The following is a 25,163-nucleotide window of genomic DNA, read 5'->3' on the forward strand; positions in this document are numbered from 1 at the left end:
TATCAGAGAATTCAATGCTCCCGTCTGACGTGCTTGTTAAGTTTATTTTTATTGATCCATTGATTGATTGGCTGCATTATTTGCCCTGTGACTCTGTATCCTTGTTTTTTTGGTTTTGGTTTCTGCTGTTGTATGCTGTAAGTCATTCTAATCTGACAACTTCTACATTTGTACACTTTGTCTTTATATCTGGAGTAGGGCAGGAACTGGTGTAGGGCAGATTGCCGCTTTCTCCTTCCTACAGGGTTATCAGGCTGAGGGGGACGCCCTAATAGAGTGGACATCGCGGGGAGAGTGAAGTCTTGCAGGCTGGTAAGCGGTTTTGACCAAAGGAGCCTCCATGTGTCCAGGTGATTCTCTAGGACCAAGGCAGTCTTATGTCCAGGTCATATCTGAGGACACCCGTGAGCTTTTCACATCAAGGCCACCGTGTGGCATAATGACAAGTGATGGGGTATGCAGACATCATTCATAATCAGGATCTCTGTGTCTATGTGTGACACTTAGGGTGACAGCAGACCAATCCAGTCACACGCTTGAGTTCCCCTCACTCCACGATAATACAGGTGGGGTATTCCTTAAAACTACGCCCCTCGTTATTAAAGCACGGCAGTGAGGTTGGTACACAAATCCTCTACTATTCGGGCTTCGGTACAAGAGCCCCTTGCCCAGTCCTTCATAACAAGACTCACGTTTTCTTGTCCCAGCGCGCTCCGTCTAAGAACAGGCCATGAATGTAGACGCCATCTTCAGGAGCCGTCTTAGATGTGTCAGTGGGGAGAACCTGGAATAAAATAAAATGAAATGACACCATACATACAAGTAGTGGGGAGTCATTTGTGTCTACAATTTATCTTTGACAAGCAACACTCACAGCTGAGACTGACACGATTGCGCCGTGTTCATGAAACCGGGGCACTCTATGGTTAGATTTGGCCGTGGACCCCCAGAGGTTTACTCTGCTGACTGGAGTTTTTATTTTCCTCTCCTCTGAGGTCCACTAGCCACAGCTCAACAATGATTGGACAGATATTGTTGATTGATGGGCTTCATTTATCCCAATCAGTTTAAAAACTAGGTTGCGTCTTTATGTGCTCATTATGTACTTAGTGAAGTCTGTAATCCGAGAGCTCCGTGAAGAGCAAAAATAAACGGAGTTGAACTTAATTTTGAACTCATTGGCTGACGAGTGGATTGTTGGATTGTACCACAAGCAGAGAGACACACCTGAGTGACTGGAGCAGGCCCTGATCCCCCCCCCCCCCACCAGCCTTCAGTGAAGACCCTCAGAGGCCATGCAGCTCAGGGTGCCCCCCACTCACCTCCCCCATTTGATCTCTTCACTTCTGTCTGGCATCTCAAACTGAGATCTGGGGTGAGAAGCTTGTACAAGTGGACTTCAACTCCCAGCAGCCCTGCAAACTCTGTGCCATTGGGCAGAGAGTCAGCTTTACTGGAAGGAGAAACGTGAAGAGATGCCACTTTCAGAAATGGAACCATAAGACATCAGCAAGGATTGTGATCATCTGTGTCTTTTTGTTTCAACGCTTTACCCTCAGTTGGATTACAGATCTATCCATCTTGGATTTCAGTTTTCCTGGATTTACAGTATGTTCTCATCCTGTGCCTGCTTCTTCAGGTACATCTGCATCGTTGGGGGGCTGACATTGCCACTGCAGTGTTGCCATGCTTGCAGTTTTCTAGCCCAATTGGGCTATTTTTGACTATCAATTGTGGGGGAAAAAAACAAGGCTTTGCCGGTTTGCAGTTTTTTGGGGTGCTTATTAAAAAACAACTCGGTATTTGAATTAATTTTTACCATGTTATTCCCCCATCTGGCATCCATTCCCCTGCTATTCGCACTTTCATTCTTTTTACTTTACCGTTCTAAACCCCCGCTCCCCTGTCGTGTGATGGTATATACCCATTCAGTCACTCTGAAATATCTCAAAGGACCACCATCTCCCCCATCTTGGGCGTTGGTATGTACCTAACCCGCTCGCTCTGACACCGCCACCTGTGTCATTTTGTCTACCTCAGGCATTGGGCTATTTTTTTTTTTTTTTGGGGACAATTTGCTATTTTTAAGCAGTCATTGGGCTATAAATATTTTAGGAACCTGGCAACCCTGAGTCGCAGTCACTTCAAATCTTCACATACCAACTGGATCTTGCTGCGACAACGTTTCCTTACACTTGTTCACTTGATCATCGTCATTTGTTTCTGTTGACCCGGGCTGTATTGGGATCATTTACCATTCACCGTTTGTCGGATTTCATTTGCTTATTGTTAGTTAAGTAATTATCGCCATCAGAGATGGTGGGTGGGATTTGCATGTGCATTGTGTGTTAATTGTTGTTGTTTTTTTTTTTTAACTTCATTCATTATTTAGTATATTCTTTATTATCAATTCACTTGTCCCACTGTGTCATGCTGTGTGTGAGTGTGCAGTGCCGAGGCAAAGTTGGGTGCATTCCTGGTGCCCCCCAAACTAAGACAGACAAACCTCTACTTTAGGACGGAGTGAATCTAAACGTCCCAAGCCCACCGCGAGCTTACCTCAAAGTCAAATTCTAAAAGGTCGATTGGGATTGTGTACTTCCTGGCGTAATTCTGCATCGCTCCAGTGAGGAAGGCTTGAGTGAAGAAAAAGCCGGAGACCCAGAAAACCACGGGCTTTCCTTTGTCATACCAGTCCTGCAACGACAAGGTAGGTAAGCGGGTAATAAAACATCTGGAGGCCTCCCCACAGACTCCAAACTCATTCAAAAAAAAGTAATGGCTTTCATTTCTCCAAAAATGAAGGAATACTGGGAGTTCACACACAAGGATGAAGGAACTAGAAGGCCACACGAAAAGGAGCTGCCACACCATGTCTGGTAATCATCTAACGGCTGTCCACCTGATCCCCCCAAAACACTGCCTGATGCTCTCTGTGTCACCTCATGTTCCTGTCCTTACTCACTGGAGGTGACTCAAGTGCTCCTCCTCTTCCTCAGTTTCAAGCAGCTTGGCAAACCATACTTTGAGTAACGCTGGGCGACTCCCAAAAGCAGGGGACAATAAAACCGGCAACTGGAAACTTAATGTGTGCATCCAGCCTTGGGGAAAATGACAGTAATGTTTAACTAAAAGGACTTAACAGAGTTGTCCCACATTTATTAATCATAGATGTGTATGAATACTGAAATTTAATGAGGTTTATGGATGTGGTGAGTGAGGACATGAAGGTGGTGGGTCTAACAGAGCAAGATGACAAGGACAGGAAGATATGGAAAACGATGATCCTCTGTGGTCACTCCCAAAGCGAGCAGCCAGAACAACAAGAACAAGAAGAACAAGAATCTTTATTAGTAACTGTCAATCTAATACATCAAAGGTGGTGTACTGAGGTGTAGAGGGCTGTTGGGGGAGATCTCAGCCACGAGGATGAGAGAGACAACGTCATGGAGCCACAGGCCAAGGAGGTCTTCTACAGTTTGAAAGGAACGTAATGGATCTGATCAAAAAAAAAAACAAACAGTCGACTCTGAGGAGAAAGATCCTACTGGTGCAAGCTTCATTTCAACGCAAAATAAAGTTCTCAAAGCGTAATCTTCGATCAGAGCCTAGGGAGTGCAAATCAAGGCCTGCCAGCCTAAGTGCCACCAGCAGCAGTTGAGACCAACATTAGGAATGGTGCCACATTTCAACATTTTGCAATGGATTGAGCATAATGTGGCACTATAAATTACAATGAACGATTTCTCTTTATATGGTTTTGTTTCGGTCTTCTCTCCGTTTCTGTACAGTGTCTTTCCTCACCGTTGTATTTCCATTTTGCACGTTTTTGTTTGTGCCCCTTTTAACTGTGCTCTACAGTGACCCCTTACTAGAAGCACACACTCTTTTGTCCCACCTGCTACTCTCATACCGCTCATACAAAAATCTAAGAAGACATCAAGTGAAGAGGACTTGATAAAGATGACCTGTCAGGTGCTGTCAGGCAGAGCCGTGATGACAATGGTGGTGGACAGCAGACCAGCCTGACTGCAGGATTTCAATAAAATTTGACCAAAACTGATTTTTAAGGAAGAGTAAAAGGGTACCTGTAGAAATTTGAGTCTGGCAAGAAAGTCATTGATGTAGCTTCCCAGGGGTTTCAAACTAGGATACGACCGCTTGGCCCATCTCTCTGGCACCTTCCCAACAAGAAGGCCGCCAGCGATGGCCTCCAACTCAGAGTCCATGACCACCAGTCCTTTAATGGCCTTCTGCAGGTTCTGAAGACTGACACGTATGGTTCGGATTAAGCTGAAATATGAAGAACAGAATTTCCAAAATTAGAGTGGAGACAGAATAAAAGTAAAAAAGACAAAAAGGCTCACGTAATCCCAGTGGCGCAGAATGTTATGGGCTACAGGCATACATTACATACATCCGTCCATTTGTAAGTGCCAGTGTTCTCCCGAAACTGGTATGAATATGCGCAGCAAGCCAATTAGAAGAAGATTCCTCACAAGCCTGGTCTGCGAGGGGCCACCGTAGTCATGTCTGCATGAGTGGGAAAAGAACTAAAATACCGTGTGTCAGAAAGAATTATTTTTTTGGATATGACGATGGATCAGAATGAAGATGGAGAGGAATTAGCATGACCAAATCAAGCAGAAGACAAGCGTTCTGCATCTGGGAACTTCGAGGAGCTGTCCGGGCAGGTAGATGATTAATATTTGTGCGCGGTTATGCGTAACTGGCTGACCTGCGGGGGGGTAATGACTGGTGGGCCGTGTGAATTCCAGACTGTAGGGATCCTGGCGTTTTACTCCTAAAGTAACGGGTACGAAAATCAATTCTTGTGGATTGCTCTTCCTACGACTGAGGCCAGTTACCGAATCTGGACATTTTGATCATTGTGTTGATAAGCGGCTTATAACGTTTAATGATGGGATGTCTAGATTGATTTAACTTTCTACACCCTTCTATAAATTCGAAACATCATTACTGCTACTATTTTCAGATTATAATTCATGGGAATGGGGGTGCTGGAGGGATTACAGTACAGTCTAAAAGGTACAGGCTAAGCGTAACGGGGATTATGGTGTTTTTGGAGGACCACGGTGCATTCTTACAAAACTTGTCTGAAGTGGTAAGAACATTTTTGTTGCACTTTTGTACCGGACACCGGGACTGTACATGTTGTCACACACGTGCGATTGGAAGGCAGCTAGAGGGCCTGATTAATAGTAGTACCACGCCAGACCAGTGGGTGGCAAGCTGCACTGACTTTCTCTCTCAATCCCCTGCAGATCATCCACAGGAAATGCCACTGGGACCCGGCACCATTAATGATGTCACTTCTGCCACTGGGGCCATTGATGACATCACTTCCGGTACCGGTGCTATTGATGACGGTACTCGTCTTTTGTTTCCGTATCTAAACCCTCCTGTTGTTTTTTTTTTTTTTTCCTTGGATTTCTTCCATGGTAGCAAATCTTCTTCCCTCCAGCCTCAATTTTAATTTCGGGAACCAAAAAAAGACACAGTGAGCAAGATCTGTTGAATTCATGGGGGGTACAAAGCAAAAACAATATTGTTTGTGGTCAAAAACTCTTTCACTGGTAGAGTGGCGTATGTAGGCAGGCCGTCATGGCACAGAATCGATTTTTTGATGCGCCAGTCCTCTGGATGGTTCTTTATTGATGCTTTCCTGTCGATGTTGTTAAGTAAGAGTCTGTCCATGGCGAACGCACTCTTTGTGAACAAGTCAATTAATGTCAAAAAACACGATGATCAGTGTCTCTTGAAAATGTGCCATGGTGGTTTGGTGAAGTCACCCACATGTGTAGGCAATGGGCTTAGGTGTGCCCCAGTGATCCGTGAGGGGTATTCCGTACACATTATGTTATTTTAAATGGGTATGTGGAGATGAGATGAAACAAGTGGAAGACAACTGAGGCAGGCAAGTGCTGATGTGTCCCGTTTGGTGGTGATCAACATACGGCCGGGACCACTGTCAGCTGTTTCTGAGGTTACCCAAACTGATCCTGCTATGCAAGCAACCTTTGCAGTAACTGTGTGCTATTTTCTCTTCATGCTACGCCTGCAAAAAATTGTACCCATGTTTGGAGATTCTTGAACTATAGTGAAGGCATTAAAGCTCAGACAACTACACTGAACCTCAGAGCTGACCTACGGGTGGTTGGAAGTCATCGCTCCTGCTAATAGGTAGGACAAAATACCCTCCCGCATTATCTCTTGAAGCTGGACAGCGTCGACTGCAGGATTTCCCCGACTGCATCACGCTTTCGTCAGTAGCTCTCCTTCAAATATTCTATTATTGTGAGTGTTAGGCAGATATTAAACAGAAGCAAAGTATAATCTACCATTAGTGTTACAGATTCTTTCTTCCTTTTAGAATCACCGTTGTACCACTGGGGGAAAGATTTTGGTTTAGTAACGTGTGCAATCTCTAATGAAGATATTCATTGGTTGATTGCGCCCCCTGCTGGATACGTTATGCTTGTAGACCAAACGTCAGAAATATCCACTCGAACAACTCCGCACAAAGCCACCAGGAGAATGGATCATCCCGACTGCAGGCAGGTGGTACCTCACAGTAAATTCGAGAACTACACCCTACTCCCATGCTATTGACCGATTGTGGGAATTTTGATGACAACCCCCCCCCCCCCCCAACACCGTGTACGTTCAGAATCATTTCAAAGGAGAAACCTTACTTGTTGAATCTCTCCATTTCCTGCACTAGCACAGTGTTCATGCTCTCTTCATATCTCACTGGGTACTTTGCTAGAGAAGCTTCAATGTCAAAATCTTTTGGAAGCTGGAAATGGAGAGAAAATGAGAAAGGAGATATGCCATTTATAATTTATATTTTTTTACATCACATCACATCATAGCATGGAAACAACAGATGGTGGGCTTGTATGACTCCCGGTAGGGTAGAAATCGGGCAAATCATTTACAACAAAGGTCCCACCAAAGTCAAGACTGTGACAAAGGACAAGATCCCCTTGAAAAGAGCATATTGATTGCCGTTTTATTTCGTCATTTACTTCTTTAAACAGAGAGACAAAGCAATCCATCCCTCCGTCTTACTCTTTAAACGAGATGGGTCAGACCTCCGCAGCTCCACCGGACAGCCAATCGGGTTGCAGGTTTTTGTCACCTGGTTTACTCGACTTGAGTTGGATTCCCCTTCCCCAACCTTAATCTTAACCATAGCATAACCAGGTGTCATCACAGACATATGTGAGAGAATGGAAGGGACCACCAAGGGGTAAGACATCCATCCATCCAGTTACCCAAACACAGGGTCACGGGGGTCTGCTGGAGCCAATCCCAGCCAACACAGGGCACAAGGCAGGAACCAATCCACCACAAGACACACACAAACACACCCACACACCAAGCACACACTAGGGCCAATTTAGAATCGCCAATCCACCTAACCTGCATGTCTTTGGACTGTGAGAGGAAACCGGAGCGCCCGGAGGAAACCCACGCAGACACAGGGAGAACATGCAAACTCCACGCAGGGAGGACCCGGGAAGCAAACCCAGGTCTCCTAACTGCGAGGCACCAGCGCTACCACTGTGCCACCGTGCTGCCCTAGGGGTAAGACCCGTTTCTGTAAATGAAGTGTTTTGGTGTGCAGTGCACATCTCTCTATTCTTAAAAAAAAAAAAACTTGCGACAAGACGAGACTTTTTCCCGGGGACGAGACGTGATCATTCAAAGAGAGACAGAGACACTTTCACTTCCCGTGAGACGGACAAGTCACGTCATACTTACAACCCGTGATCCACAGGCAGAGCAGGTTAGAGATAATGGAAGTAGGAAAATTCAAAAGTCTCAAAAAAATGAGAGTAAAGATCGCATTAGCGCAAACAAACGGAAAATATTACTCGGGGGGGAAATAACAGAACAGTGAAACGAGATCGAACATTCAGGTGTGAATAAAAGTTTGAAGCTCCGCACGAAATGCAGATCACGAGATACGCAGTAGCAGCAAGCCAAGAGCTTCTTGAGCAAAGAGGAGGTGAAAAAACACTTGTTACTTGTTTCCCAATGTATCACCATTTAAGGGTGGTATCGGAGGAACGGCCGTGTCTACTTGGGGTGGCAGTCACCCTCTTCACAATGGCGCCTACTGCTGGCAGGGTGGGTTAGGGGTAGGCAAGCGAATTGCAGATCACGCAACACGCAGCAGCAGCCCGCCACCAGCTGCTCGAGCAAAGAGGAGGTGAAAAAACGCCGGTTACTTGTTTCACAACGTATCACCGTTTAAGAGGGGTTTGGGATCGAAGCGAGCAGGGGGTGAAGCCCCCTAGTTAAAAAGAAATCGATAGCATTTGTCTTAGGAATACCATGAAGAGACTACTGAAATGGTCAAGTAAACAAGCAGAAATGTTCCAGGAGATGGTTCAAGAAACTGCCTTCTTTCAGGTACCCAGACCTTTCCCTGGACGGCCATATCCAGACAGGCTGTTTGACGCTTGAGAGATGATGACCTGAAGAGAGCTGACCAGAAAGCATCGAGTGCATCTGCAGCCTGACACTACACATCTAGCATTATCAGGTCGAATGGTTCGGTTTGCAAACAGCGCTCATTGTACTCCGCTTCCTTATGATTTGGGGCATCGTCATGTTTCAGCCAGCATTTCTCTCCTGTGTCTCTTGTGCGTATCATTTATTTGTATTAACATTTCTTTTGTTTCATAGACCTATTCTTTATGTTTATTTGATTACGTCCCATGTGTTTAGTGGGTGGTTCCCACAAGGGGCGGGGCCACCTGCCAATCACCACCAGGAACTGCCCTCCTCCCTATATATTGGAGGGCCTCCCATAATTCCTGGCGGTTCATTCCGTATGCACTAGGGAGTGGAGTGGTTCTTGTATCTAACTATGCCTTTTGCTTTTCATGACTTCCGGATTTTTGAACCTGTGCTCCGTTTTTGACCTCACCTTTGTTTGCAGTGGATTGCTTTGCCTCGTCAGACAATTCTTTTTGTGTGCTCTTCGGAGCTTCATGGATATTGAGCCTTTGCTTAAAATAAGTCTTTTATAAAGATTGGTCAAGGCCCTTTTTATATCTAGTTGGGGTTTTTATGGTATTTCCCCCCTAGAGGGCAACTTTGACAGTATTTTGGGATTTTTGTGCTTTTGGGAGTCACAAGTCACAACAGACATATTATCAACTAGCCATCGCCTACGGCTTCACCCACGTAGCAGTAAAACAGGACAAACTTTAAAAATCAATAAACAAACTGGTATCGACAGCTAAGCGGAGGCGAGGTACACTCCAAAATGTGGCCAGTGGTAGACCGCTTCGAATGGACGCAGGTGTGTGAGTGAGGAGGGTCCTGCCCGGCTCCCCACTCCTGACGTCATGCTTCCCCCTCCCCTCGGCCTGCAGCCTCTCTCTCGGATTAGCGTGAATAAATCACTCCTGCAAGCGAACTATGAGAGAAGTCGCAAAATCAACCAGAATGTTCAAGCAAATTCCAGAAAAAAAAAACGATCTAAAATCCATTAAATAGTTCTCTCGTTCGCTAGCTAAGCGGATGTAAGATACACCCCGAGGCTGACGCGTCAGTGAGGAGGGCCCTGCATGGCTCCCTACTCCTGACGTCACGCTTCCCCCTCCCCTCGGCCCGCAGCCTCTGCCTCAGATTAGCGTGAACATATCGCTCCTGCAGGCGAACTATGATTCATAGCTCGATGAGAGAAGTCGCAAAATCAACCGGAATGTTCAAGCAAATTCCAGAAAAAAACAAAAACGATCTAAATCCGTTAAGTAGTTCTCTTGTTTGGTAGCTAAGCAGATGTAAGATACGCACCGAGGCTGACGTGCAAGTGAGGAGGGTCCCACCCCGCTGCGTGTCATTTGGATTCATGCAAATAAATTGGTACCGCAAATGAACTCTGATACACAGATTCAATGAGAGAAGTCGCAAAATCAACCGGAATGTTCAAGCAAATCAGGGAAAAAAACCCAATCTAAATCCGTGAAGTAGTTCTCTCATGAAAAGCGGACAGACTTACAGACAGACATAGGATTTTTAATTATATATATTGTATCAGGAGGCTGGGGGTCAGACCCGGCCGGGACGCCTGGAAGGACCGAGAGGTGGTGCATTTCTCCTCCGGGCCATGAGGTGTCAACCGCCCTGGATCGGAAGAGGGCCACGGAAGGGGAGCAGGGAGGCTCAAGCCCGTTGGGGCCCGTGCCCACCGCCAGGGGGAACCCTGAGCCTCATGGAGCCCGGGACACATTTACTTCTGCCACACTCATGGACGACGATCCTTCCAGGGACACCCGGAGTGCTTCTGGGTGCTCTCCTGACACTTGCCGCCACACCAGGAAGTGTCGTCAGGCAGAGCACCTGGAGCTCATCCGGGTAAGAATAAAAGGGGCCGCCTCCCTCCAATCAGTGAGCTGGAGTCGGGAGTGGGAGCAGGACAAAGCTCCTGTGCAGAGAGGAAAAGGCGGCCCAGGGACAGTGAGAGAAAGGCCCAGGAGAAAGGTGATTGGGGCCAGGAGCACAGTGTGTTGTGCAGGACAGTGTTGTGTGAAACAGTAGAAAATAAACGTGTTTTGTATAAAGATGCGGTGTCTGTCTGATGCAGGGCAAGTCTCACTATATATATATATATATATATATATATATATATATATATATATATATATATATATATATATATTGTCACACACGTGCGCATGGGAGGCAGCTAAAGGGCTTGAGTGACGGCATTTCTGAGATATGCCGGGAGGTGGCAGAGTGCACTGACTCTTTTTCTTTCTTGCCTGCAGACCATTCCCGGGAGATTATTCCACCTGGCTCTCGTGACATCATTTCCGGGACCGAACCAATCGAAGGAGTCCTTACTGGCTACGTCACGTCCGGGCCCGAACCAATGGAGCACGAACACGTCCCTGATCCTTATGACCTCACTTCCTGTCTCCCCCTTTAAAACCCTGCCCTTTATCCTAATTCCTCGGTCTTGCTTTGGACTCAGTTGTATGCACACCAGTGCTGTTTATTCATATAAAATGACTTTTGCAGCCAGGTTACCAGATTATACGGGTGGCTGCCCCAAACCTTAATTTGAGTATGTCTTGTCTTTGTGACAATATTTTATATATATATATATATATATATATATATATATATATATATATATATATATATAGAGAGAGAGAGAGAGAGAGAGAGAGAGAGAGAGAGAGAGAGAGAGAGAGAGAGAGAGATAATACGAGGGTTGTTGAAATGTTTCCGCACTTTTATATTTTTGTTGAAAGCAGTGAAGGCGGGAGGGAGGAGTAGTGATTGGTCAGGTCTGAGAGTGTCATGTGACGAGTTGCCCTTGCAGTTTAGTATAAGAGTTGTCACCCTGTGGTGAAGATGGCTGCCAAACTTATAAAGAGGAACAGCATTCTGTCGTATACTTCTTGTGCGCCGGGAGCAACAAATTCATCTCCGCATGTGTGCTCAGTATGGGGATAAAGTTCTCTCTCGTCGAGTCATCTAGGAGTGGATTGAAGTGTTCGAAAATGGCCGTACTAGTGTGACGGATGCAGAGAGCGCTACAGCCATGTGATGATGATGATGATGATGTGAAAGCAGCGGTGCATCAGTGGCTATGCGTTCAACCAAAAACATTTTTAAAAGTTGGTATGATGCTGGGAAAATTACATCGCAAAAGAAGGTGACTATGCAGAAAAGTGATGTCATTTGTTAATAAATAGGTTTTAAAAAAAGTGCGGAAACTTTGAGCAACCCTCGTACATAATTAAACATGTAACTGAACTCCTGCCTGTTCTTTTTGTGTAATTGCTCGAGGTCATAGATGTAAAAGGGAAGGAGGAGGAAGTTCTGAACTGCAGTACCTGACAGGGTGGTAAGAGTTTGAGATCTCAGACATTTTATTAAGGTCTACATAATAAAGGTTATAAAGGGAAAAACCACAAAACACGATGCGTCAACGTTCATTTCCATTTTTAAATGGTAACCTTAAATGAAAACGTAGTAGCGAGGAGATAGCCTGACACTGACACCCCAGACGTGAGCCTTTCAACGTCTAGATCTGTGCCTTTCATGGGCCCACAGAGCACTAATCAGCTTGGTGTATTGCTTCCCCCTACTTGCTGTCCCCTCTCCAGTCTTCCCCCCCCCCCCACCCCTACCTTTGTAAGGATGTCCTTGGCAATGTCGTTTAAGGTGTTGTCTCCTCCGCCAGACGAGCCTCCCTGACGGCTGCCCCCTTGAGTCAAGAGCAGGGAGTCGAAGAGAATCTTGGTTTGCTGCAGGTCCTTGGAAATGTCCACATTCTCGTGCATCCCAAACACTTCTGGATGCTGGCTGAAAGGGAGGTTCTGAAATTACAGAAGATTACGGATTAATTATTTCAGTTTGAAGGAGAGCAGAACTTTTTTTTCTTCTGCCATCTTGGTTTCTTTCCACATGAATGCCATGGGTTCCGTTGCACTGAATGAAAGCTGGACACTTGTGATCGTTTCATCTCGTGTTGAGAATTTCGATTAAGGGTCAGTATGCTTTATTATTAGTTTTAGTGCTGTTAGCTGTGAGGAGTCTGGGCCTGAGGCAGCTTCAAATGGACGCCATTTGTTCAGGTGGAGGAGCCCTGGCCTGCCAGCCTGCCTTTCCACTTGCTTTGTTTTGAATTTCTGTGAGTCAAGAACGTCATGTGCTCTGAAGAAGCAAGCTGGCAGATTTCATTTTGGGAACGCCAGTGTGGAGCCTCTCACTGACAGAAAACTAAAGAAACTGCATGCCGGGCCTTTGCCTGTGTGAGTGCTGGGCATAAGACTCACAAGCATTTACGTGGCGTTTAGATTTGCCAGGGCTCCTCAATACTTTGGGCAATGAAGTTAAAATAAAATGCATTATGACACCTAGTTAGTCTGAGCTACAAAGGGGTTAAGAGTGGAAGATTGAAGGTTTGGTGACTTTTCACTGCACATACAGTAGATGCCTGTGAAGGGAGCAACAGTTTGGCCTCTGTGCCAGCAAGTCAGGCAGGTGTGCCACTGCGGGGTGGCGCCTCTCTCTGTGTTTGCAGGCTTTTACATTAGCACTTTAGAGAAGCATTTCAGCTCATATGGCAATGCTTCTCTATATATCCTAATACAAATAAATAAACTTACAGTAGAACATATTAGTTAGCTTAAAGAATCAATTGTTGAAGGATTGTCTTTTTTCCCTTCTTTCAAGCAGCCATGAAGCACCGGGTTGAGGCTGTCGGCAGCTTGGCCCTTGTCGGTGGAGCTGCGCGCCGCTGCTTACTGGAACCATTGCCTATTGTTTTGGCCTTGGAAGGATGCGGGTGCAACAATCGATCAGTAACTGAATTGCTGATCGGGTAGTCCAGTTTTCACATGTGGGTCCTGCTGGTTCAAACTTAATTGCAGGAATTGATTGGACGTTAATCTTTAACAGCTAAGGATTATAAATCGCCTTAGTGTGTGGACCTCTCTGGCAGAGTCTTAAATTGGTTCGAGTTTTAATAAACGGGTAGAAAATTCTTTGTTAGTTGTGGTAATTATACTTCGAAGAGCCCTGATATTCTATGTGGTGTTATACAAGGATCTCTCCTGGGTCTGCTGCTCTTTTCGATCTCCATGCTTCCATTAGGTTGCATTATCTCAAGGCCTAATGTGAGCGACTTCTGCTATGCTGACGACACACAACTGCATTTATCAATAGCGCCTGATGACCCCGACTCTCTTGATTCACTGACCCCAATGTCTTACTTGTGTTTCTGAATGGATGAGTAGTCATTTTCTTAAACTAAATAAGAAGAAAACAGAAATCTTAGCGATTGGCAAATATGGATATAGCGAGGGTATTAGAAATAAACTTGATCCATTAGGCTTAAAAGTCAAGACAGAGGTAAAGAATTTAGGGGTAACTATTGACTCTGGCCTGAAATTTTAAATCGCATATTAATCAGATTAACAGGACAGCATTTTTTCCATTTAACACTAGAATTACCACAGCCTACGAAAAAACTCGTAAATCCGTCCCACCTTAAATCGCGTCTTAAATCCGTTTGCACATCTCCGTCAGAGTCTTTTGTCATCTAAATGTGCTGATAAACAAAAGCTACTAGCAGCCAGCTATTCCATCCCCCCACCGACTTAGAATGAACTTCTCCTAGCTCAGGCCTTGCCTTGATTTGATAATTTGGGATTGAAGTGGAGTTTTAGAGTGGAAATGATTCGAGCGTTATTTGGAATACACGCATTTCATGTGTGTTCCGTTTCTACAGTATAGTAGTCTGTGCAAACACATTTTTAAAACAGAAACGTTTTTCATATTCTAATAGTAAATGACAAAATGTAGGCATAAACTATATAATGTATGAAGCCTGAAGTCCATATATCAAAGAAACACTTTCACAAAAGGTACAAATAAGAGAACATGTGCGTTTTTATTCAAAAATATAACTGCACAAAAAAAAAAGCCGCGTTAGCATGCCACATTGACACTCTTACTGCATCCGCCGTGGTGGCGTAATGGTATCACTTCCTGACTGGGAATCAGAGGGTGGCGAGTTCGATCCCGCACGGCTCCACTTCGAGAAATGAACTGCTCTTATTCTTACAATTTTAGAATAACAACATAAATTTGATTTCAGTCTGTAACAGCCGGTGTAACTTATGATACTGGTAAAGGTTAGCTTTTTTTTTTTTTTTTAATTCACTTTTCATTCTCGCAGTCGATGCATACTAACGCCCCCCCCCCCCCCCCCCCCCAAAAGGGTTCTGACACATAAACGCTGGCGAAGCTGCCTTCTTCGTATCTCACCGTCACTTGATTTTCTTTTTATTCAGTGTTATTGAGTGTTCCTGCCAGTCCCCACATGTTGCTGTATGCTGTTTCTTTTGTACTCCAGGACATGCAGAGGAGAGAATGATTTCACATTATTTATGCTGTTTTCACATAAAATTTTCACACCTGATCTGACGCTGTTCATTTTCAAATAATATTGCATTAGTGCAATGAAGTTTTCACATATATTGTCTCTTTCAGGTGTGTAATAGAAACCACAGCATAGAGAGAAGTGAGTACATTGCTTCTTACAGGAAAAGGTGATGGAAAAAGTGCATTGGTACGAGAATGCAGTCACGAGTATACTGCAGAGCTATAGCGCGTCTTTATGTGACGGGACGGATTTACGAGTTTTTTCGTAGGCTCTGGTAATTCTAGTGTTAAAATATAGTAAAAATTAGACCCCTTATAACTTTGCAAAATGCTGAAAAATTGGTTCACGCTTTTGTTTTTAGTCAGCTAGATTACTGTAACGCACTCCTCTGAGGACCATCCAAAACAAGACATCAATCGATTACCACGAGTGCAGAATGCAGCTGCCAGAATCTGAACTAGGATAAGAAAATCCGAGCACATCACGCCAGTCCTAGCGTCACTACACTGGTTACCTGTGTCATTTAGATATGACTTTAAAATATTGCTGATGGTTTACAAAGCCTTAAATAATCTCACTCCATCCTGTATTTCAGAATGCCTGTCACCTTACACTCCAAATCGTAACCTTAGATCTTCAAATAAGGGTCTGCTTAGAATTCCAAGAGTTAAACTTAAAAGAAGTCGTGAGGCGGCCTTCTGCTGTTATGCACCTAAAATCTGGAATAGAAATTCACCAGGCTAATACACTGCTAAAAACTCATTACTTTAACATGGCTTTCTCAGAGCTTCATTTTAGTGTAACCCTGATATTCTGAATATGCATTGAATTATCGTTTTTTTCATGTCTCCACAATCCGTACCAAACCCTACTTTCTCTGCTGTTGTTTTTCCGGTTTTCTGTGGTGGCGATCTGTGCTACCACCACCTCATCAAAGCACCGTGATGTCCCTACATTGAGGAATTGAAGGCCAGAGGTCTACATGACCATCACCATCTAATTCTTCCACGTGAAGCCTGAGACCCATGAGGACTGATTGAGATCATTGATGTTAGGTAGAATGCCCAGAGGGGACTGGGTGGTCTCGTGGCCTATGAACCCCTGCAGATTTTTTTTTTCTCCAGCCGTCTGGAGTTTTTGTTTTTTCTGTCCTCCTGGCCATTGGACCTTACTTTATTCTTTGTTAATTAGTATTGCCTAATTTTCTTTTTTTCTTTCTTCATCTTGTAAAGCACTTTGAGTGACATCATTTGTATGAAAACGTGCGATAGAAATAAATGTTGTGAGAATGAAGGGTGGAGTAATCAGGCGATGCTGGCCTCCAGGTGGTGAATACTGTATGTCCTTTGAGCCAAACTGGTTGTTATGAGAAGGTGGACTGGGCGATGTCTACTGGGGTTAAGGGTATTTTTATGAGAAGGCCTGCAGCACCAGGGGATTCTTGTGAGAAGAGGTGTTGAGCGAGGTCATCGTCATGAGAAGCCCTGTTCAGTGGATGATGGGAAACAACAACAACAACAACATTTATTTCTACAGCACATTTTCATACAAATGATGCAGCTCAAAGTACATGATGAAGAAAGAGAAAAAAGACAAAATAAATAATTAAAATAAGGGAAGACTAATTAGCATAGAATAACAGTAAGGTCTGATGGCCAGGGAGGACAGAAAACACAAAAAAAAACTCCAGACGGCTGGAGGGGTTCATAGGCCACGAGACCACCCAGCCTACTCTGGGCATTCTACCTAATATCAATGATCTCACAATCAGTCCTCATGGTTCTCAGGCTTCACGTGGAAGAATTAGATGGTGATGGTCATGTGGACCTCTGGCCTGAATTCAATTCCTCAATGTAGGGACATCACGGTGCTTTGATCAGGTGGTGGTGGTGGTGCAGATCGCCACCACAGAAAACCGGAAAAAGAACAGAAGAGACTGTAGGGGTTAGTACTGATTACGGAGCCACCATGAATAATAATGATAATTAATAGAGTATACAGAGCATCAGGATTAAACTAAGATGAAGCTATGAGGAAGCCATGGTAAAGAAACACTGTAAAGGGGGGACGTTTTTGTGATCAGAAGTGTAATAAAGCTGGGGCTCACCGAATGCTCTGGGCTCATTTCATGAACTGAGATGGCTTTATGTGCTCGGCCATCGTTTCCTATGCTGTGTAATAAAGTCTAAATTGTAACTGCCTTTCTGAAGACTCTGCTCGTTTTTTCAGAAGATTTCTCCACAACACTCAGCCGATTCCTCCAGAGAGAGGCCAGTATGTTCTCCACGTATCTGTGCGGCTTTCCTTAAAAGTACTCTAAGTGGGTTTGCTGTGATTGTATGGGAGATGACCCGGTGGACGCTACATGATGGAAGTCCTGCTTTGTATTTCGCTCTATTCCTGCACTTCATACAGGGAGGGGTGGTTACTACAAGGCTAGGGGTCTGTGCCAGCAATCGGAAGGTTGGCACTTCGAATGCCAAAAGTGATTCCATTCCATTGGGCCTAACCTGCAACCAGCCCTGCAAGCGGGTCCTCCAACTTGGGGATTACTGGCGGGACTGGCACTCCAGGCACTGTAAACAGCCTCACATTGCTCAATCCCAGTTGCATAAGTGGGGGGCTTGGCTGTGCCGTGGTACTAATTTGGGATCTGGAGGTGGTATGTCATGTGTTGGGTGTGACAACACGCTATGTCAGTGCAGTCTCCAGATCTCCACTTCAGGGTGAGTCCACTTCACATACTGTACAATGTGATGATGCACTGGCTTTCTACCCCGGGGATGGTGTCTGCGTTGCTCAAAATGCTGTTAGGGTAAGCGCCATGTGTTTCGAAAATGTGTTCAGAAAATGGATAGATGGATAAATACAACATGCTGCAGGTCAGGAGGAACAGAGGAGAAGAAAGCAACAGATGCATATGGCCCTGGCTGGAAGGTAAAAAGCAAAAGCTGGAGAACCTTATTCCCAGGGCCAAAATCATCTTCATCTATTTGTGTCCATGTCCAGGTTTTTATACTGTAGTTTGTATATTTGCCGCCCAGTAATAAAATTGAAAGTTAGGTAGAGCCATGCCACCTTCTGCTTTAGGTCTTTGTAGGGTCGCCCTTTGGGTATGTGGATGTTTTGAATTCCAAATAAATGCGGTTATGGTTCAATCTAATTTCTTAAAAAATGATTAATTGATGTATATTGGAATGTTTTGAAATAGAAAGAGAAGCTTAGGAAGGATATTCATCTTAACAATGTTAATTCTTCCAGCTAAAGTGAGATGAAGGGTTGACCATCTATGCAAGTCTCGCTTAATTTTTTCCATACAGACGGCAAAATTGTGTTTATGTTTACTTGTGATGTTTACCCCTAGATATTTAAACTGATCTGTAATGATAAAAGGGAAGGTGTCCAATCTAATATTGTGTGCTTGAGAATTCACTGGAAAGAGCACACTTTTATTCAAATTAATTCTGAGACCAGAAATCTTTTGAAATTCTGTTAGTGCTGTTAGGACTGCAGGCACAGTATTTTGTGGGTCTGATATATACAGTACCATATCATCTGCATATACAGAAATTTTCTGTTCAAGTCCTTCTCTGATAATCTCCTTTATCTCATAAGCATTTCGACAGTGAACTGCCAGTGGCTCAAAGGCGATTGCAAAAAGCAGTGGTGACAAAGGGCATCCTTGTCTGGTACCACGTTCTTGTTTGAAGTAATCAGAATTAATGTTGTTAATACAAATTGAAGCTTCTGGTCTGGTATACAGTAGTTTGCTCATCGTTATTTTAAATCAGGAAAGCCATCTTCTCAAAACGTACTTAAAAGCAAATGAAAACTCTACCTTAATGAACTCAATATAATCCTCATAAGTGCCCTTTGGTGGGGAGCAGTAGTTGCCGCTGGCAGAAAAGGAGTAGCGAGGGTTTTCAATGATTTGTGGGTTGTAGAAATTATCCAGAAGTGTCAAAAGTAGCCGTCGGTCCCAGTCATCGGTGACTCGCCCACCGTAGTTACACTCCCCGGTCAGGTAGGTGATAGCCTCGAATGGGACATGCTCGTATTCGTTGACGAAGAGCTGCAAACACAAAGGCGAGATGATTAGGCAGGACAGTCTAACAAAGGCAGCAGTGTTTGTCTTCCATTCTGCTGCTGGCTTTCTTGGACTTTCTCTGCTCTCACTGCACTTTGGCTTCCTCCTGCTGGATGCTAATTTGTAAAGCCTGTTCACCCTGTAGCCGAACCCCAATATCAGCAAAGTGTTAAACCTAATTACATTTTCCTTACATATTTAGAGATTGGGAGCAGGTGCTGATAGCGTGTTGCTGCACCCACCGCACGTCAAACCATCTGGACTGGGACCCGAATGCAGTGGGTGACACCTCAGCACCACACTGGAACAGTGCGCAGTGTTAACTAAAAGATTTCTAAAATATTCCTCTTTCTACTAGATGGGGTGTCTAGGTAAAATTTAGATACATACTATACATATTTCTTTGTATAGATATTAATTAGATCTGGGCAGCACGGTGATGCAGTGGTAGCGCTGCTGCCTCCCAGTTAGGAGACTTGGGTTAGCTTCCCGGGTCTGCGTGGGTTTCCTCCTACAAGTCCAAAGACATGCAGGTTAGGTGCATTGGTGATCCTCAATTGTCCCTAGTGTGTGCTTGGTGTGTGGGTGCCCTGCGGTGGGCTGGCACCCTGCCCGGGTTTGTTCCTGCCTTGTGCCCTATGCTGACTGGGATTGGCTCCAGCAGACCCCTGTGACCCTATAGTTAGCATATAGCGGGTTGGATGATGACTGACTGACTGACTAATGAGATCTGGTTGTTTTACTGTCAACCTTAATGTATAAATGTACAAATAGTTCAATTAGAAAACCTTTTTTCTGAGAAGAGTGAAGGACTGTTTTTCACTGTAGAGGTTACATTGTGCTTAATGATACTTGGTTGATTTTTGTATTTAGTATACTTACATTTATTTGAAAAACCGTAGTATTAATTAATTAGTGATAGTAATCCAAGTAAATGTGATACATCTTTGTTTTTGTTGATTAATCTGTGGAAAGCACCTTCAGTTGCATGTAAATATACGATAAGGTGCTACATAAATAAAGTTATATTATTAATATTATCAACTAACATTTTTGACCAATCAAAAAACTCTGCAGGTTTGCCACTTCTTAAATTTTAAAACATCAACTTCCTTTTAAATTTAAGGAGCTCTAAGGATGTCCAAAATGACACTGAAATTCAGAATGCTGGTGCCATGTCTAAATGCTAGTGAAGGCCGGGCTCCTCTAGCGCTTGCCGCACACCCGCCCTTACCTGGAGCTGTCGGATGCTGATCCGCAAGTCAGACTCATTAAATCCATAGGGGATGTTCCAGCCAAGCGGCCCAAACTTTTTTCGTTCCTGGACCAGTGCGTGGAAGAAGCAAAGTCCATAGAGCAGCTTCTCCCAAATCTGAAAAGGCAGCACAAGAGAATGAAGAAGCTGGGATGCAGTGAGGCGCACACACACTCTCCATACTACAAGGAGGAAGGTGCCACTTGTAGAGCACTCTCTACTTTAGCCATACTCGGCTACTGTTCATTTACACAGACAATTGGATACTGTATATATGCAACATTTTGCATGATTTTCTGTTATGGTTTTAAGAATTGTAAGTAGTGATTGGAACAAACTAGATGGGAACAGGCCATTCAGGCCTACAAAGCTCGCCAGTCCTGTCCACTTCCTTCTTCTAAAATAACATCAAGTCGAGTTTTGAAGGCCCCTAAAGTCCTTCTGTCAAACATTTATTCCATGTGTAGAAAAACTTCCTAATATTTGAGCGAAACTTACTCTTTAAAGTCTCGATCCACTGTACTAATTCCCTTCATAATTTTAAACACTTCAGTCATGTAAAGGCTCAGCTCTTGTAATCTTTCCTCATAACTCATCCCCTGTAGTCCTGAATCAGCCTCATTGCTCTTCTCTGGATTTATTCTATTGCTGCTATGTCTTTATGGAGACCAAAACTGCACACGGGACTCCAGATGAGGCCTCACCAGTGTGTTATAAAGCCTGAGCAGAACCTCCTGTGACTTGTACTCCACACGTCAAGGCGCTATATAACCTGTCATTCTGTTAGCCTTCTGTCACTGTCTGCCAGTTAACCGTCTCCAGTGCACTACGACTCCTAAATCCTCATAAGCGATACTTTCGATTTTCAGACACCTCCTTGTGTATTCAAACTTCACATTTTTACTACCTACATTTAATATTTTTCATTTGCTAATATTAGTCTGCCCAAGCCTGTCTGCTGTCCAAGTCCCTGTGGAGTTTGCTTCGTCATGAGTTCAACAAAAGCACAGAAATGGTCCTGAACTTCATTGAACTCCACAAAATGCATTCAAGTCAATGGGGAAGAAAGGACTGAACTGGTTTTGTGTGGATTCTAATGGTGGAATGGTGTCTTAAGTGTCCCTGAGGGCAAGGGAAGCATCTGCCAACTTTGCTGGACTCATTATTGTGGCCAAAGATGTGACTGGAACTGTGAGGCCACAGTGTTAACAACTGTGCCTCAAACAAAAAATTAACGCAAAACAGAAATAAAATGAATAACCTAAAATAGTGAAACTAAAGCAGGAAACTGCCACAGGTTTAAAGGTGATGTTAGCAAAAACTGAAATAAAGGAAATGTCAGAATATTACAAATGGGCCTTCTTCATGTAACAACTAATAGGTTACAACCTACAATACAGATGTTCTGCAGCAGTTAAAGTAAATGAAGCCTTGCAAGTTGAAGCAAACAATTTGCACAGGTGTCCCAACTTCTGTTGAGTACTTAAAAACCCCTCTGTGTGTCTTAAAACAGAGTTGGAACAGACTGTGCTACTACACCTTCTGAGGTACTACTTGTAATGGCAAGAAAATGGCAATTAACAAAAGAACTGAGACAGAGCATTATCATCCTTAGAAGTGTAGGCCTTTCGTTTAGAGAAACTGCAAACAAAATCCAACTGTCAGTGAGTCCAGTGGTGTCCTACACAATCCAAAAGCAATCGGAAACAGAAAAGAAACTCTGATAGGAGGAGATCTGGCAGAGCCAAAGTCACAAGCCAATCAGAAGACAAGCTTCAGAGGAACGCAGTGTGCTCCAACTCTGTTTTAAGACAGACAGGGGGGTTTGTAAGTAATCAACTGAAGTTGGGACACCTGCACAAATTCTATATATATCTATATCTATCTATCTATATATCTATATATATATATATATATATCATATATATCTATATATTTATTTATTAACGTCTACGCATGGAAGTGTGTGTGTCTGTCTGACCGGCCCAGAAGTGAGTGGTGGAGTTGGGGTAAGGGCTCCACATCCGAAGAAAAAGTCACTCTTTTAGCCACTAATACAGAAGCGTGGCGAGCACGTCAGCAAAACAAAACCTCTGAAGAAAGACAAAGTCGCTTAGGCAAAACGAAACCTCCTAGGAGAGAGGTGCCCAGAGCAGTTCTTTTCAATTACCTGACATCTCTACATTTCAATTTTTTCTTCTGATGATTTCAATAGTTTTTAGGCCCCTGGGCTTTTTACAGCATGGGCATACACAGCTAGAATATATATAAATATACACAGTGGAACCTCGGTTTACGAGTAACTTGGTTTACGAGTGTTTTGCAAGACGAGCTAAAATGTTTAATAAATTTTGACTTGATAAACGAGCGAGGTCTTGCAATATGAGTAGTACGTATACGCTTTGTCTGCTGAGCGTCACGTGATCACAACTGAGCTGATGGTTCGTCTCGCTCTCTCTCGCTGCGGGATTGTGGGTAATCGTCTCCCATGCTCGGTCTCAGTCGGCGTGCCTCACTCATATCGTCAAAATCCGTACAAGCGTATACTATTTACTACAGCATTGTGTGTATGTGTGTGTGCTGTGACGTGCAAGTCCCTGTCTTGCACCCCAAAACATGAAGCGGAGTCTCAGTACTTTAGCAACACCAGCTTTATTCAGCTTGAAACAGCAACAGCGCGGTTATTTATTGTAGTGGGATCTGCCGCTCTCCTATACAAAGACACAGCAGTCAGGCAGGGCCGTGGCCAAAGAGTACTGTGCCCTGCGCATTTATAATGTTCCTTGTATTACCCATTGACAGCAGGCGCTTATAGCATGTCCGCGATCTTTTCGGATTCGCTTTTACGGCGAACTGCTACAGCGCTGGGAGACTGCGATTGCTTTGGCACGCTCTTCTGCATGTCGTCCCATTGGGTGGAATCCTACAAGAGTTTAGAAACTCACTCACACTGGCCATGATTCTTTTCAAAGGTAAAGTGCAGGTTAATTTGGTTTATGTATTTGTACTTTATATTTTGTATTAATCATTTTTATATGAATAGTTTTGGGTTGTGGAATGAATCATCTGAGTTTCCATTATTTCTTATGGGAAAATTCACTTTGATATACGAGTGCTTTGGACTGCAAGCACGTTTCCGGAACGAATTATGCTCGCAAACCGAGGTTCCACTGTATATTGTCACACACATGTGAATAGGAGGCAGCTAAAGGGCTTGGAGAATATTGGTAACACATCTGCCCAGGGGCTGGCGGGGTGCACTAATGCTCTTTCTAAGTTCCCTGCAGACCTTTCCCGGGAAATCCCACCAGGAGCCATGGCCTCGACTCAGGGCACGCCACTTCCGGTCCTGGCCCAGAGGACGACATCACTTCCCCCAGACTTCCTATAAAGCCTCACTCCCTTCCTCTGGAATTCAGTTCTGTTTTGGACTCTGTCTTGTAAGCATTACTCACTACCAAACCTTTGGCTTTTGCAGCCAGGAACACATTATACGTGTGGCTGCCCCAATGTCTTGGGTCTCTTCTTGTCACAATATATATATATTATATTATATATATAAAAATATAATTTTTATAATAATTTGCCCTTTGTCCAAGGGGTGAATGAAAACATTTTACAGGCGCTGCACAGAATATTCCAAAGTCAAATCATTGGCAGCAAAAAATGACAGCAGAATACAAATCAGCCTATCACACGTACCATTTCTTTTTTGTCACATCCGCTAAAAAATTCCGGATCGGAGATGGGGTCACTGAGGTACGACTGCATCATGTTCATCCTTAGACCTGTGGGGGGTTCGTTAGTCATCTTCACTCCATTCTGCAGGATGGTGACCGGGAACTTGGAGGAGAGAATGCAAAGTGAACGTTTAGTTTGAAAAGCTGTAAAATGACTTCATAAACAGTTAGAATGTCGTGTTTTTGTATAAAGAAGAGGAGGCTCCACTTATGAGCTTCTAAACTTGGACTGCTTTCTCTTTCTTCTTATACCCATCCATCTACTAGCAAACTGGCATTACCTAATTCAGGTTCAGTGGGATATTTCATTATTTCTGCATGTCAAAAATGACATCACTTAGAAGATATTGATGGGCACAGTTGTTGATTTTGCTTTATTAGTTTTACTTTTATACAAATAATAACAAAATGACCGTATAGAAGAAAGCCTTGTCATTTCTAGATGGTGGGACCAAAATGTATGAAAATCCCTTCAAATGAAAGCCTGCCATGTGCACTTTAATCACGTCTGAATTGTTTGATTTGTAATCTTAAAACTGTGGAGCAGAGGGGGAAATCCAGAAAAAAATGGGTCTTTGTCCCAAACATTACAGAGTAAAAGAATTAAAAGTGGAAATGAATGTTTGTTATTTGTACGGTACCTTGGGAGAAGGATAGCTTGTTAGCCAGAGTCTGAAGTCTGCATTGCAAGCCTCAGGGTTGAGCTCCTCACAGATCTTCTCCAGGGTTGTCATCCATGACACAGCCAGGTGGCAGTTCTGCAGACACACCCAGGTCCCCTCTTTCATGGCCCCCTGGATCATCTTGGCAGCAATCGGACCCTGCCCCTGGCCCAGTGAAATGGCCTGGAATCGGTTTCCGCCCATGTATTTATCATTTGCAAACTTCAGCAAACCTGAAATTGAAAAGAGTGGAAGAATTGGGCGAGTGACGATGCTGCTGCTCTTAGCCACTGTAATGGACTGGTTTCTGAATGGGATGGACGGACCCAAGTTTGGTCAGATATGGACGAACTGTGACAAATTGTCTTCCCCCACTGATATTAGAATGAACAGACAGATGTGGAGGTCACAGCTGGATTCCAAAATATTTATTTTCATCACAGTTCTGGCATCCCAGATATTCTTTATT

The 25,163-nt window shown here is 44.0% G+C and overlaps 1 protein-coding gene across 1 annotated transcript in view; it reads right to left on the reverse strand.

Annotated features, from left to right (window-relative positions):
- The window catches only part of dnah12 (dynein, axonemal, heavy chain 12), a 182,417-nt gene that overhangs the window by 6,650 nt on the left and 150,604 nt on the right, over positions 1–25,163 (reverse strand). The window contains exons 65-73 of the mRNA XM_028824412.2: positions 24,674–24,927; positions 23,995–24,135; positions 20,272–20,409; positions 18,789–19,022; positions 12,189–12,377; positions 6,717–6,820; positions 4,089–4,293; positions 2,560–2,697; positions 693–784 (exon numbers count right to left, since the gene is read on the reverse strand). Of these exons, the coding sequence (XP_028680245.1) occupies positions 693–784; positions 2,560–2,697; positions 4,089–4,293; positions 6,717–6,820; positions 12,189–12,377; positions 18,789–19,022; positions 20,272–20,409; positions 23,995–24,135; positions 24,674–24,927 (1,495 nt within the window). The remainder of the gene's footprint in view (positions 1–692; positions 785–2,559; positions 2,698–4,088; positions 4,294–6,716; positions 6,821–12,188; positions 12,378–18,788; positions 19,023–20,271; positions 20,410–23,994; positions 24,136–24,673; positions 24,928–25,163) is intronic.

This window comes from Erpetoichthys calabaricus, chromosome 18, assembly GCF_900747795.2.
Source record: "Erpetoichthys calabaricus chromosome 18, fErpCal1.3, whole genome shotgun sequence".
Taxonomy (NCBI): domain Eukaryota; kingdom Metazoa; phylum Chordata; class Cladistia; order Polypteriformes; family Polypteridae; genus Erpetoichthys; species Erpetoichthys calabaricus.